The sequence below is a fragment of the Tachypleus tridentatus genome, chromosome 11 (genome assembly GCF_004210375.1).
Source record: "Tachypleus tridentatus isolate NWPU-2018 chromosome 11, ASM421037v1, whole genome shotgun sequence".
Lineage (NCBI taxonomy): Eukaryota > Metazoa > Arthropoda > Merostomata > Xiphosura > Limulidae > Tachypleus > Tachypleus tridentatus.
The window spans coordinates 37,782,067-37,797,119 of record NC_134835.1 but is presented as its reverse complement, the minus strand read 5'-3'; the positions used below and the strand labels follow the sequence as shown (position 1 = coordinate 37,797,119).

The window sequence follows — 15,053 nt, the reverse complement described above, 5'->3', positions numbered from 1 at the left end:
ACAAATCATTCATAGGCAGATAAAAAGGGCTGAGCAAAACTGAGAAAGAAGCTGTGAGGCATCACTAGATATTTGGATGCCTCATAAAAGTAATTGTAATAATAAATAGAAAATAATGAAGTTTAAAAAAATGTGTTAGAAGCAATGATGTTTATAGAATAACAACAGTTAAAGGAGACATCCCAAAGAACTTGTTGCCATGTGATTAATTTATAGTCAGTTTATGAAGAACTGACACTATCAAGGACAACAGAGGAGTTATATGAAACAGAGATTTAGAGAAAGCTGCTAAAAAAAATAGCTGCTTGTTTAGATTGGAACAGACAGACACTATCAGGGTTAAAAGGGGTTAGTCATCATGTTGATAGAGTTAAAATGATTGCCTGTGATAAATATTAATGAAATAAACTGTATAGATACACGTGTGTAAATATTAAGTGTTTGATGATTTAAATAAAATGTGTTATTGGAAGCCCTAATCTCAAGTCTCTTTGGTCTAACTATAAACCCTCGAATTAGTGCCTGCTTGCTCCATTCACCCACTACATCCTCACTTTAAATAATTATTTCATGTAACAGCATGTAGTATGAGTTGAACTACAATGGCTACACCCAGAGAATCCTCTCAGTCTGCCTGCAACCATATTACAGTTGAGAAACACTCTCAGGTGAATATTAAGTGTGAAAAAGGAAAATTCAGAAGTATTAATGAACAACATATTTTTGATATACTGTAGAGAGTTGAAACTGGTTGGAAGAGGAAAAAGGATAAGGAGGGTAAGAGAAAGAATTGGGGAGAAAGACTATTGGTAAAAATGCAGAATTATCCCTTTGTGCACATAAAAGTGAGACCACAAGTACTCAAACCATGACAAACAGTTGCTCATAAGATCCAAGCGGATTTAGTATTGACTGACAACCTCATGAGTCATAAACTAGGTAGTAAAGGAAAGTTGTTAATTAGAAATTAAATAGAAAACTGGGGACTAAAACAAGGTATAGTGGTGGAAGTTTCAGTTTGAAATAGTGCAGAAACCAACAACAAAATGAAGGACTGATTTTGGTAGCCTCAGCTTGTGATTAAATCCAATAAGGACTACCACAAAAATGTTGTGGATAAAAGAACACAGGTAACGATAATCACCTACGAAAATTTTCTGGGGCACAGTGCAGCACCTCAGACTTTGGCATAGAGAGGAGAGGTAAAGTATGGTTAAAAGAATCAAGCAAAGACAAAAATACTGAGAACTAAAAAGTGAAACCAATACTGAATAACCTGACCCCATTCTCCCATAAACAAACTTAACAAGAGAAATTCCAATTGTTGGAATCAAGGAGAGGAAATTAAGAATCATTAAAATTGAGGATATAAAAATCAGACAGATGTGCAGGTGAAGCTTGAAGTTCCAAGAACAGAGTTGGTCAAGGAAAGATAAAACAAAGAGTAATGGTTAGGGTTAGAAAAAAGTGAATAAGAATTGCATGACACAAGGGATGGAGAAAGAATGATACATAACCATAAAGGATGAAAGTTTTCTTCCAATCATGAGAAAAGAAGACAATGAAATCCATCCTCCTTATTGTCTTCTCAAAATACCAAAAGTAATACCTGATGAAGGTATTCTCCAGATTGCATGTAAAAACAAACTTACATATGCACAATGGCCATTACATTACCCACTGTCAACGTACCTATATAAGCCATACATAACTTGTATGAGGAAATTATTCACTTATACAAGTAACAGATGTTACATGAACAAGTCAAGTTCATAGTTTGTACACAAAAAAAACTGAGTGGGAAGATCCTTAAACATCACAAGTTGCATTGAATTAAAAATGAAAAACGCATCTAATGTGTTCAGTGCTGAGGAAAGGGATGAAGATTAAAGGGAGTGAGTGCACAACATGTATCACCCACTTACTTGTGAAGGGCTTTTGTTTCATAATAATCTCATTATGAAGTAGCACAATTCACAATAAAATATTGTAAGATTAGGTGGGAGTTCACTGAGGATAAGTCAAACCCTAATCTGTAAAACAGAAGCATAAGATATAGCTATGAGCAGAGGTGTGGTATTGTCTTAAAATTATTACTCAAAACACTTGGATACTCTTAACCATTGAAAACAGCTCAGGCAATGACACTTTTGTAACTAATCTTAACAATGTAGTATTTAACTTTTCTGATTTTGTTTAAAATAAAACAGAAAACAGTATTAACAAGTCTCAAGTTTGTAACCCCTCCTTTGAAATGTAAGATTTAGTATTATCTGTCCTCTTTCAAAAAATCATTACAATGAGTTTCAAAATGAAAAATACAAGCTGATTGTAACAAATCGTTTAATAGTTTGGTGTAAGTTTTGAGCAGTGAAAGACCGTAAAGGCAGCTAGTCGTTACCACTGACCATCAACTCGTGGTTTAACTTCTGCCAACGAATAGTGAGATTGACCATCATTTAATGGCTTAGAAGATAAACAACTGGAATAGTTCTACTATTGTTTATCATTAATAAGTATATGGATATAAGAAATGTATTAAAGGAGAATTGCTTTTAATAAGAATTATTAGTAAAAACTGATAAAACAAATAAAATTAAAAATAACAAATGTAACACAAAGTTCTTGTGAATAAAACAGATAATTCTAAAATTAATAATAATTTAAATTACAATACAAAGATTACTATGTTAGAAAAGAATTGTACAGAGAGTAGAGAAATATCATGGAATTATTTGTGAAACTACAAAATATTATAAATTATATTTATAGTCAATGATAAGGCCATTAAACAACCATATGGCTATATTCTATGGAATTTCTAAGATATTATTAACAGGACTGTATGTAATTATTGTAGCCTGAGTTAGCTAGTTTGCTGTTTAAGTTTTTCAATATGAAAATTATACTTAGAATGAGTATACTGTTGAAGAGAGTTGTTATTTTTCTAATGAAATGAAAAACAGTTTAGTAAAAATACTTTTTATGGACATTTTGAGGTACATTCTTTGTGCATTAACATTCAATTAGTGAAGACTTTAACAGTTAATTATTACATTATAAAGAAGGTAATTCTGAAACATACATTTCAGAAATGATTAGAATTTGTTACCAAGGTATCTCATTTTCAATTTAATAACAATATATCACCAAATTCGTGTGATTATATCTATTAGCACCATCTTGTACAGATTACAATCCATGTTCTCTGCTTGAGCATTTACCTATCTCCCACTTGCAGCAGCCACTTCCCATGCTGCACTTGACGTGACGCCCATACAGGCAAAGTTCAACCTTCACTTTTAAAGTAAGAGAACAGGCATAAATAATGTTGATGCCAAATTTTATTTGACAATAAAGATATTCTACACTAAACTGTTAGAAAAAATCAAACTATCATTCATATTTCAAAATATGATGTGATTGTAACTGAAATACTAAGGATTTAGATTTACCATGTTATTGTTGAGTGGGTCTTAACATGTCTGAAATGCTCAAACATTACTTCACATGGTGGGTGGTATAAGTAGCTTATAGCTTTGGTTCTGAGTAAAACCAAGAGTGTAATATAATGGAACATTTTTAAGGATGAGAAAATAATTTAAACTGATAGACTAATTTCAGCTTTTCCCACCACTGGAGATGAATACTGTTACTTGTCATTTACTAATCTGTTCACTTGTCTTTATGAAAAACAATATTTTGGAAAATTAGTAGAGTTTTTTACTGTTCTAACCCTGATATTTCTTAATACTTATTATCTGTAAAAAATATTTATTTGTTTTGAATTCCTTCATTTCTCTTTTCTTAACATTTACATTTTACTCAGTTTTAATGTCATATTATTTATTTACTTTATAAATGCTCATTATAATTTATCTTTCAAGTTAATGTTTTAAATAATACCTTTTTATACTCTTTATATCCAAACTTATTGTTTCATAGTTTATTCTTATAATAAAACATAGAATTCTGTGTTCCTGGTCCCCTCATTCCTTTACAAAGCCCTAACAAGCTAAAGGGGTTAAATGTGAGGCATGTGCTCAAGAATCGTGGGTTTGTGTCCTAACAATATTGTTTAATATGTATAATCCCCTCTTCAAGTAGGATATAAATATATCTGGAGATAATGGAAGAATTTCTATTACACTGGGGTCTCTGCAGATCATGAGATGGTTTCAGAGCCCAACAGTACAGACCAAATATTTTATACTTGTTCTAAAAACTAAGCTAAATGTATGGGTTTGTTGAATTTTCATGAATTATTCTAGTGAATGATCCATTAAAAAGTAACACTTCACACATTTACTTCACTTTCAAACCTGACAAACAAAAAATTCAAACTGCTTAAACAACAAAAGGAATGTAACCGTTGGTTAAGTGAATTTCACATATTATTGTTTTAAAAACTTCAACAGCTCAAACTCAGTATATTTATTTTATATACTTCAAACTTATAATCACTTCAAAGTGTTATATACAATTTTGAAACATCTTAGATTTGTAGAATTCAACAGGAACGATACAGTTGGAGAATTGAAATTTAGTTGAATGCCATTATGTCCTGGCACAGTTAAAGTAATCTCAGTCAGATCCAGTATAATAGCTACCACTTGAATTGATACAAGAACATTTCTGTACAATGCATTGCAGTGATAACCAACAGGACAGCTGCTTCTTGAACACTATGTGAAACTTTTCCAAATTTGCTCCGAGATTCAGCTTCTAGAATTTTACAATTTGGTGAAAGAGAAACTATGACTGTAAAAATATGAAAATCTGATTTTCAATAAAAATAAGACAACCCCGTACATATTTCAATTTTATTTAGGAATTATAAATAACACATTAACAACTCACTGGTTGAAAAAGTTCTATACCAGTAAAGTTACACAACATTTAATTGGAAAACATTGACTGGAAGTTAAAATCAAGAAATAAAGTTGGTAGGCCAATCATAAATATATAGAAAAAGAAACTTGTATGTGAAAAAAAAAAAAAATTTATTGTATGTTAAGAAGAAGGTCAAGATAGGTAACAATATTTTTGCTAACAATATTCTTGGTTGCAATTAATTTATGTATATTTTGATTTTACATACATTAAAAAGTCCTTTTATTTATTTGTATTGCTTGACTATAATACATTTAATAATAATATTCAGTACTTAGGGATTTCATTTACATTTGAACCACTGGAGTATTTTACCACTGCTACTGCACACTCCATACATAAAAGACTGTCTTCTCATGCACAAATATTTCTATAAATTGTGAACAAATACAACTTAACTCATTGTATATGAAATTGATCCATTGGACTGACCCCATATTGAAAAAGGAATATCTACTGAAATTATAAACCTATCAGAAGTACCTATAAGAAATATAGAAGGCTTGTAGTGAAACATACAAGTCTGTTATACACAAAATATCCAGATAAATCACAAAGATATGTTTGCGAGTTGACGACATTTGTTTGACTCAGACTAAGATATCAGAGTCCAAGGCAATGCTCATGTGAACAATAAGGTTTCTTTTTTGTCATTGTATAATTTCCACAGCCTCTGAAATGAATATCTGAAGTTTTTGAAAATATTACCATATATATATATATATATATATTGTACCTATTACCCACTTTCATCTAACATAAAATGCTTTTAAATCAGTAATAAAGTATAAAATAAACACATATTTAATAACTGACATCAAATACATAATACTATGTTGAATGGTTCTCTCTAAAATGTCATAAAACATGATCTTTGACATCTACACATACAAATAGGCCTAACATGAAAACATTTACAGGGATGAAAAGAATATCTAAAAATACTATAATAAACTTCTAAGAACCTTATGTCAATGTCTTTTAAACTTTCCACAAAATTATGTTGTTCATATGTACAGAAGTTACATTTAAATCACATTATCGTGGAAGTATAAATTATTCCTCATGTAAAAAGTTGATAATATTATCCAGTGATAACTAAACTTTTGCTCCCTTACTACAAGCTACTTTAAAAGGCGACAAACGTTAATTGAATGATTGATATTTTGTAATTAAGCACAAATTTACACAACTGGTTATCTTTGCTCTGCTCACAACGGATATCGAAGATTCTCAGTGTAACTATTTCTTGAACAGTGAAAGTTACGAATCCGGTAAAAGAAGGAAATAAAAGGCATATAATACAGTATTATTCATATCCACAATAAAATTTTCGATATTTTGGATATTACTCCCAGTGACAAACGATATATATACGGACTTACAACATTAAAGATCTGGTTTCGATACCCGTCATAGACAGAACGCAGAGAACCAATTGTATAGCTTTATCTTAACTTTATAGACAGATAGAGGTTTGGTTAAATATATATATTTGTTTCACTAGGATAACAAAAAAAGAAAAACTAGGAACAAGCCTAAAAGCTTGAATTGTTCCAAGGAAAGTTTCAAAGAAGAAGGTAAAATATCTCTATTTTTTGTTTGTCTAGTATTAAAAGTATTAGCAAATCTTTTAAAATTTATGAAATGTTTTCCTAAAATATTTATTTTATCATGTACTACACCCAAGAACAAAACCGCCTCTTCCTCCCACTTACCAAATTTACACCAATTGCAAAACTTCAATACAAGCATCGAAAGTATGGAATTTAAAAAACCAACCTCAATTCAGTTACTTCTCTTCACCATAAAAACCACAAAAAGATTTCTCAAACAATTTCAATTCAAAATCGGAGTTAAGAAATCTGCAAAGAAAATATTTCATATCAAAATACTTATTTCAACACATGAATTTCCACTTCCTGAAACTAAATTTCTTGTTCCTTTTCAAGCACTAAACAAAGTCAGGTGACTTAGTCAAAAACGAAACAGTTGGTTTATCTTTACAAAAGCAAACTGAACCTGAGTTTCGTTTCAAACATTTAATTAATCAACCTACATGTCGCAATAGTGACGATAATTGTGTAATTTGTGCAGATCGTGTACAACTACCAATATCACATCCACCAGGATGTAATAAATCAGAGTAGTCTCAAGTGATTTAATGGAGAACAATCGTTAGTATATACATTTCCCTTTTGGCTGTTACATCTAAAACATTTAAAGAACCGGTGTAATAGTTTTAGAGGTAAAGCTCATTATCATCGGTTAACAATAATTTTCAATACTTGAAGAAGATGGAAAAATTCACGTTTAATTTAATCAAAAATTCAAAATATACTCGGAATATTCAGCTGATAAAAGCGACTAATCATGTAGTTGTAGTAAATAAATATCCTGAGCTCTTGTTAGAATAAAGAAAGATTACATGAGCCTAATATTTCAAGCCATAGTTATAGAGGACTATGAAAACAATTCTGGAGATTACAAAATTGACACATATCTGTACACAGATACCAGGTACTTACCAAACCAAAGTTAGTTAAAAAGGATCAAAACGTAGAAAGCAAACCATGATTATTAGAGGCCAAACCTTTATCCTATAGATGTACATCTCAACGAACATTCGAATTAAACACCACCTTCATGTGCTTCTGTTGATTATACTAGGCTAAACACCAAAGTAGGAACTGTGTACTTCGTGTTGAGTTCCTACAATTCTAACATAAGTCTCGACATATTCTTACAAAGAAATGCATCTCTGTTTCATGATTCATTAAATCTGTTTACTTTTTGTTATTTCCAATTGTTCCCAGATATCGTTGGCTCTAATACTTCATGGTTAAAACAATATTTTAAAATGTGTTTTTTCTCTTGTAATACTTTGTTATGACCAAATTTTCAATATTTTATGTCTTCTACATACTTAATGTAAATGATATTTTAGATCACGTTTTATTTATCCGTTACAGTTTCTTCCATGTATAAATTTAAGTATTTTCTATTAACCGTATGTTGCTTTTTTCATTACCTAAAATCTACTTTATCTTTATTAACGATTAAAATATATTTGTTGATTTTCAGCACGTTAAACAAAACAATAATTAAACCTGAAACATAAGGCACAAGAAACATTGCTTCTAATGCTTCAGTAAAGAAGCACTTTAGGCTAATATAACAATGAGTTGGTAAACAATAATTTATAAACACAATAAAGTGATTTAGTTTGGGGAGAACGTGCAACACTTTTCGAAAGAGTATTGGTCTGTCTTCTTCAGACATGGTTTATATACAAGTTCAAATACAAGAGATACAAGAATCTATAGTAAAAGAAATGTTTTCACCAAAGCTACACAAAGGCTATCTGCCTTAGCTGTCCCTAATTTAGTAGTGTAAGACTAGAGGGAGCATGAAATGGTATGTCGGTAGAACGGCTAGGGTTATTGTAATACATTGTGTGGTTTTGAACATTAATACAACATGATCGTATAACATGGAATAATTCGTAAAGATATCAGTTAAAAATTTCTTAGATGTCAAATTGTTAATGAAAAGAGTTTTATAATATTTTTTCTTCAGGTTTAAAATCAGACAAAACCAACCATGATGTTACTGAAAAAATAAAATCTTGCTTTTGTCAGGATACCACATTTTTTTTCCTAGGGCAATCAGTGACACCCTGTGTGAACTCTGAGAGAAATCAGTTCCGCCAGAGAACGCTTAACATTGTAATTTGTAATGCGATTATATCAGTAAAACGTGTACGTGCCATAAATCACGAAAAAATTATACAATCTATAGGATACAAAACAGTATGAGATACGAACTTGTAAGCAAGATAACAATATTTTTAACCTTCATTTTGTTTTTATATGCTCTTGAAACAAAACATGTTAAAAGAGTCTTCACCCAACATCTTGTTTGTTAATATAGTTCGTGAGTGCAAATCTAAGAAAAGGTGAATGGATGATATGTTCAGTTTATTACTTTCAGTTTAATTCATTATTGGGAAAACAAAATTATTGAGGCAAATATCATGAGATGATCCCTCAGAAAATAATGTAACCGTTAAATTAAAATTACAATAGCAAACAGTTTGAGCTCGTGATGATGCCATACCAAAGAACGAAGCTAGGCCATGACCAAATCGGTTAAGGCGTTCGACTCGTAATCTCAGGGTTGCAGGTTCAAATCTACGTAGCATCAAACATGCTCGCCTTTTCAGTGGTAGAGACGTTATAATGTGAGGATCAATCACTCTATTCGTTGGTAAATGAGTAGCCCAAGAATTGGCGATGAGTGGTGATGAGTAGCTGCCTTCCCTCTCGTCTTACAATGCCAAATTAGGGGCGGCTAGCGCAGATAGCCCTTGTGTAGCTTTGCGCGAAATATAAAAACAACAACAAAGGACAATACGATGTAGTTATTAAAGTCATAATTTACCTCGTGTAGAAGCTGCTGTTATTGTCTTTTGAATTTAATTATTTAATCCAGCAGATTCCTTACTAGATAACAAATCAGAGCTAGTTTAGATATTATTTAGTTTTATAGAAATCAGCATTTTTTTACCTTATTTTAGGTGAATCTTCGGCAATCAGTAACATCATGTGTGATGAACAAGAAACATCAGTTCCTCCGGAGATTTCCGTACCCAAAAGGTATGTATTCTCAAGTAAATCATGACTCCTAGCTTTAATGGTTGCCAGGACGCTCTACTCACAATTTGCGGAACGCTGTTTTGAACTCCCATCACACCAAATATATACACCTATTTAGCTGTAAAGAAAAACTAAACTATGACGGTCAATTTCGCTATTCGTTCGTAAAATGAGTAAACAAATAGTTGAAGTTGTTTGGTGTTGACTAGGTGTCTTTCTTTTGCTGGTTAGTGTATTATAGCCTATGAATAGTTTCGCGCAAAATTTAATAGAAACCAAATCACATTGACTAAGTATCGAATAAACATTTTAAAACTATAAAACATATGTTCATATCGTTTCTTAACCAAATGGATCACAAACGGTTTAAGATAAATACGTATCAGTTCATGTACTGTTGTTCTCATTTGTCTTTATCTCACCATGGTGAACTTATGTTTTTATAAGAATGTGTACTATTGATGATTATAATCTGTTATCAAGCAGAAAAACTGTTAACTTGAAATGCAATCAAAGATATGTAATCCAATGATGTAATTAGGTTTCATAATTACTTATATAATCTATGTATTTCTTCAATACTTTGCACCTTTCCTGCTAGACTAAAACCAGTTAAACACTACCTGTCATATCATCTTTGCCCTCAACATCTTGTAGAGTGGTTTTTACTTATAATTTCTTTTATTGTATTTGTGATTCAAGCAGACAAATTTGGTAAAATATGTTTTATGTGACCCTGAAATAATCATAATTCGTTATCTATTCCACCATATAAATATTCAAGTACGTTTAATAATCATTTTACGAACCTCAACTACTGTTTTTCTCTATACACAATTCCAACCATTTCATATTTTAAGTAACTTTAGTGTGGATATTATAGTAACTTGTGAATGAAAGTAGAGAAGAATATGTCAACTTCATTACATCTCCTATATCCACTATTATCGAGGACCTCTCTACAATACCAGTAATCCACAGTTTGACTGGTACACGACAGATCTAGTAGTTGTTGAAATACTGTTGTCATTTTGTCTGAGCAATGACTGTTTTAGAGTGAATCGTGATATTTATCAATTTTATCTAAGTTGTTAACCATTAACACTAAGGTACTGATTTATCAATATAACACTGTCCATTTAAATAAATATTGATTTCTCATACAAGTCACTTATGTGTAAATATACTATGACATATTCATTACATGTAAGTATTGCTTCTATTCCAGTGACTTTGACGTGAACAAAAAATCACTTAGGAAGAGAATCTGGAATGGCCTCAGAAATGTGTTTTGTTGTCAGCATGACTACAAGCCATTCAAACAGGAGACCATAAGAGGAATAACAGATCCTTTAGACGAAACAGAGTCCTGGTGTCACGACTCGTAAGTTCTAGGTTTTTATGATTTAAATAGGATACCGTATTTTCATACTACATATACTCAAAGTAATGTATCGCTTTACAAAAAGCAAGTTTTAATACATAAAAGTGGACAAGCTATGGTTTGACTGGATACCGATATTTTCTATTGATGGGTATTCTATGCTCACAAGGGCCAAATGATAAGTCAGAATCACTTAACATTCCTAATTCTAAACAACTGACTAACAACTCATTCCTATAATAAACTTTAGTCATCTCCTAGAGTCGAATAATGGGGCTGACTGTCATTATTATAACGCGAGCACAACTGGAATTGCTGACTGTATTTAGTTGCATTGTGGATCATATTTTAGATACAGAGAAACGCAATCCTGCACCCTGAATATCGGCTACTGCTGGTCTGTCCAAGTATAATATAATAAGTATAAATTAATGTTAACTTTCAACCTCTGTGAGGATCTCTTTGAAGAAAGAGTGATTTTTAAATGTGAAAAATGGAACAGTTTTTTACATGACTTTGGGGTAACCGAGGATTTATAATTTAAAATATATTTTATAGTGAACTATAATTTTTATTGAGTTTGTATAATCATACAGCTTCGTTGGACTTCTTTTAACAACCATGTCGTGGTTTTTTTGTCTCTTACTATCATCCGCGTGGTATGACATTAATTAAATGTCTTACCTTTTTAATTCATGCTTGTAAAAAAGGAAAACAACAATATGCGCTTTAACAACATTTTTTCTCTCCAAACCATACTGTAGTCCTAACAACACTGAACAGGGATAAATGAACAACTTATACCTTGCAGACTGCACGAGTGGTCGTGTAATTGAAATTCAATCAAATGAAAATCGTATAGTGAATGTAATAAAACCTAAGAACAAGCCCTACGGATTCTTCGTAACAAAGTGGAGATTGAAGAACTGTAAAGGTAAGCAGCTTCTTGTTTGTATCAGAACAGCGTTTCTTTTGTTATTATTATTACAGTAAAAGATGACCTGGAGAGATCACCTGCTTTAACCATTTCCACTACTTTATAGTAGTATGTTGTCTGTCTATAACTTAGTTATGAGACACTGAAATGTTGTCACTTAAGGGACGCTTAACATTGCATTTTGTATCACGAAAATAATTATAAACTCTGTAGGATACAACACAGCATGACGTATGAACTTGAAAAGCAAGAAATAAAAATATTTGTTATTATTCGTTTTGTTTTTTACCTACTCTTGATACAAATAACGTCAGAGGTCCCTTCGCTAAACATCTAGATTATTAATATATTTCGTGAGTGCAAATGTAAACAAAGATGAAAGGATTATGTGTTCAATATATTATTTTCAGGTTAATTAATTATAGGGGAAACAAAATTATCATGGCATAATCCGGTAGAAAATAAGGTGGCGGTTAATTTAAAATTACAATAACAACAATTTTGAACTAATGATGATGATGTCATATTAAAGGTCGATATGATGTAGTTATTAAAGTCAGGATTTTCCTGCTGTAGAAGTTGCTGTTATTGTATTTTGAATTTAATTATTTAGTCTAGCAGGTTTTGCATCGTAACTGAAACAATTTTATCTTAACGTTTTTAAATTTCACTTAAATAGTTTTGAGCCCAACATGGCCCGGTGGTTAACGCACTCAACTCCTAATCCCAGGATCGCGAGTTCAAATCCCCGTCTCACCAAACATGCTTGCCCTTTGAACAGTGGGGGCGTTATAACTACGGCCAATCCCACTATTCGTTGGTAAAAGAATAGCTCAAGAGTTGGCTGTGGGTGGTGATAACTAGCTGCCTTACCTCTTGTCTTACACTGCTAAATTAGGGTCACCGAGGTTAGATTGCCCTCGTGTAGCTTTGCGCGAATTTCAAAAACAAACAAACTTTATTAGTTTTACATTTTGCGCTGAAAAAGGTTTGAAAAATAAAGTTTATAAATAGTTAGGGTGAACATAGTGCAGATAGACCTTTGATAAGATTAAACGCGCATACACACAAATTTACACAGAAGTGTCATGACAGATTGAATAATTTATGTTTTAGCATATTCTTTACTCAAAGCCACCCATGGAATAACTGCTCATAGCAGTTGTAGATTTTAAACTGATGAACAAGATAGAAGTTAATTACTGAATCATACCCTTGTCCTTTTCAGCCTACTACAGTCCCTACCCACTTAACAGTTTCAACAAGGAAAAACATAGAAATTATTCTGTATGACCTAATATGTTGTCTCGCCACCTGTAGTTATCAGCCAAGAATAAGTTTCTAATTTGATGATTAAGTCAGGTAATAAATATGCGAATTGAGCACAGCCAATAATGACCCATTTGCTCAAGGTACGATGTATTACCAATAGTTACATAACAAAGCCTGGAAACAAAATTGTGTAATCACGTCTACATAGTTGTAAATTGCTGTTCCACGTGTCTTTCATTGATTTCTTGTTATTTTAAAGATCGTGTATGTTGTGAAAAGAGAAGAAGATAAAAACAAGCCGCAATGCGTTGTTATTTTTTGTGCCAAAAATAGTTAAACATTCAATATAACTGTTATAATTAATTTGTTTGAAACATTGAACTGTCAGTTTGGGAAATACTTACCTATAGAAAATGATAAAGAGTAATAAGAAAAAAAGTAGTTTCCCCAATCGCAACTGTCGAATGATCAACGGGAAGAAGATAAATTAATGGAAGAAGGATTTTAATTGGCTAACCCGATCTAAACTTTGAAGCATTTTGTTTCCTTATATAAACAATATTTTTTCAAGATATTTTGTATTCGTGTCCAACCTCACTTACATGTTGAACAAAGGAAGTCAGCTATTCACAGATGAATTTTAGTTAAGTGACATGTAGAAATCACTACAAAGTGTATATTGTATATATATTGGTTCAGAAGTTTTCATGTCCAGGATCAAAGATCATGAAACATTCATTTCGTTAAGAGGAATACTCTCAGTATTGTTATAATTGAGATTAAATATCTATATAGCCAAAAATGTTACAAATATACACAGGCTTTCATAGGGTGTCCTAACTTTTTCCCATTACTGTATGTAAAAGTACTTTAAATGACATTTTCGTTAAAATAGTAAATTGTAAAAAAAATGTATAAAATTATCTGTGTATTTATTTATGCTACTTTTAATGTTTAGTGTTGTAAAATAACAAATTAAGAAAAGTTTAAATTATATTCCTCATTGTATTAAGTGTATTGCAAAGAAAATTATATTGGATTTTATTACTAAAAAAATGAAATAAAACCAACAAAATTCAAGACAGACTGGTGTCATACCAGTCAATTCAAATTTCTTAAATTTATGATGATTTTAATAAATCTTATCTCTTAAACTGTGTGTGAACCAAGCTGTTTATTGTTTCCTTGCAGGTATCCTTTTCATTCTATAAGGAACATGTTTACGTTGAATACTGAAGAATTTACCTTTAAAAAAGTTCACACATCTAGCCAGTGTCGCCAAATAACTTAATCTCACAGTTAGTTTTGCAGATTATCCCTGACAAAAATTATTTCTTAGCTTTTTTATTCTTTAAATTATTTTATGACCTCACGACACTTCTGCTAGTCCTCTTCATTAAATTTTATGCTTTGTCAGTTACATCCTCCATCTGTACCCTTAGGTAGTAAAATATTTTTTATCTCTATTCACAACATTGGTTATTGTCCCCCTCTTTGGAGTAATCACCTATAGCTGATGGCCTACTTGTCTTCTACATCTTTCTCTGACCCTTTGGTTTTCTTTCCATCCAACATTTCCTCATCTGCACAAACCAAAGACTGAAATTTATTATTTAACAGAATGGACTTATTATAAATAATTTTATTACTCTTTCTGCTTTCTTGAAATTTATTGTCAGCTGATGTATCCCTTGTATGTAAAAACTTTAGTTCCTTCAGAAACTGTGCTTCTATTTCCCATAGTGTGTTCTTCTCTTTTACTATTACCTCTACTTTATTAGGATTGGCTTTAATTTCTCCTCCATCCTACATACTGCTTATAAAAATTGCATATCTCTATTACTATCTTCCTTAAAAGTATAGGGGTGACTTACATTACTAAATAAAATCGACCATACATTGCACTCGT

The 15,053-nt window shown here is 31.4% G+C and overlaps 1 protein-coding gene and 1 long non-coding RNA gene across 4 annotated transcripts; one reads left to right on the top strand and one right to left on the bottom strand.

Moving 5' to 3' along the window:
* Positions 1-4,809: 4,809 nt before the first annotated feature.
* On the bottom strand, positions 4,810-7,407 carry LOC143231950 (uncharacterized). Its single transcript, XR_013017309.1, has 2 exons — positions 6,612-7,407; positions 4,810-5,566 (listed from the first exon to the last, which is right to left on the bottom strand). It is a non-coding gene; the product is annotated as an uncharacterized LOC143231950 (long non-coding RNA).
* LOC143231945 (uncharacterized) lies at positions 6,391-14,752 on the top strand. 3 transcript variants are annotated; one of them, XR_013017298.1, is made up of 5 exons: positions 7,927-8,851; positions 9,473-9,551; positions 10,780-10,935; positions 11,700-11,869; positions 14,336-14,752. XR_013017298.1 is itself a non-coding variant. In XM_076466838.1 (4 exons), the coding sequence occupies exons 2-4, from the start codon at positions 9,499-9,501 to the stop codon at positions 14,433-14,435; spliced, it is 309 nt and encodes a 102-aa protein (XP_076322953.1). In that variant the 5' UTR covers positions 6,391-6,473; positions 9,473-9,498; the 3' UTR covers positions 14,436-14,752. The 3 variants fall into 3 exon arrangements, 2 of the variants coding, with proteins under 2 accessions (XP_076322953.1, XP_076322952.1); XM_076466838.1 differs by lacking the exons at positions 7,927-8,851; positions 11,700-11,869 and adding an exon at positions 6,391-6,473; XM_076466837.1 differs by lacking the exon at positions 11,700-11,869 and having other exon boundaries at positions 7,918-8,851.
* The last annotated feature ends 301 nt before the right edge of the window (positions 14,753-15,053 follow it).

Excerpts from the sequence above, each read along its gene's own strand:
- LOC143231945 (XM_076466838.1), top strand. The coding sequence starts at position 9,499 with ATGTGTGATGAACAAGAAACATCAGTTCCTCCGGAGATTTCCGTACCC. Across the intron at positions 9,552-10,779 it reads GAGATTTCCGTACCCAAAAG|TGACTTTGACGTGAACAAAA; the intron begins GTATGTATTCTC and ends CTTCTATTCCAG. Across the intron at positions 10,936-14,335 it reads GAGTCCTGGTGTCACGACTC|GTATCCTTTTCATTCTATAA; the intron begins GTAAGTTCTAGG and ends GTTTCCTTGCAG.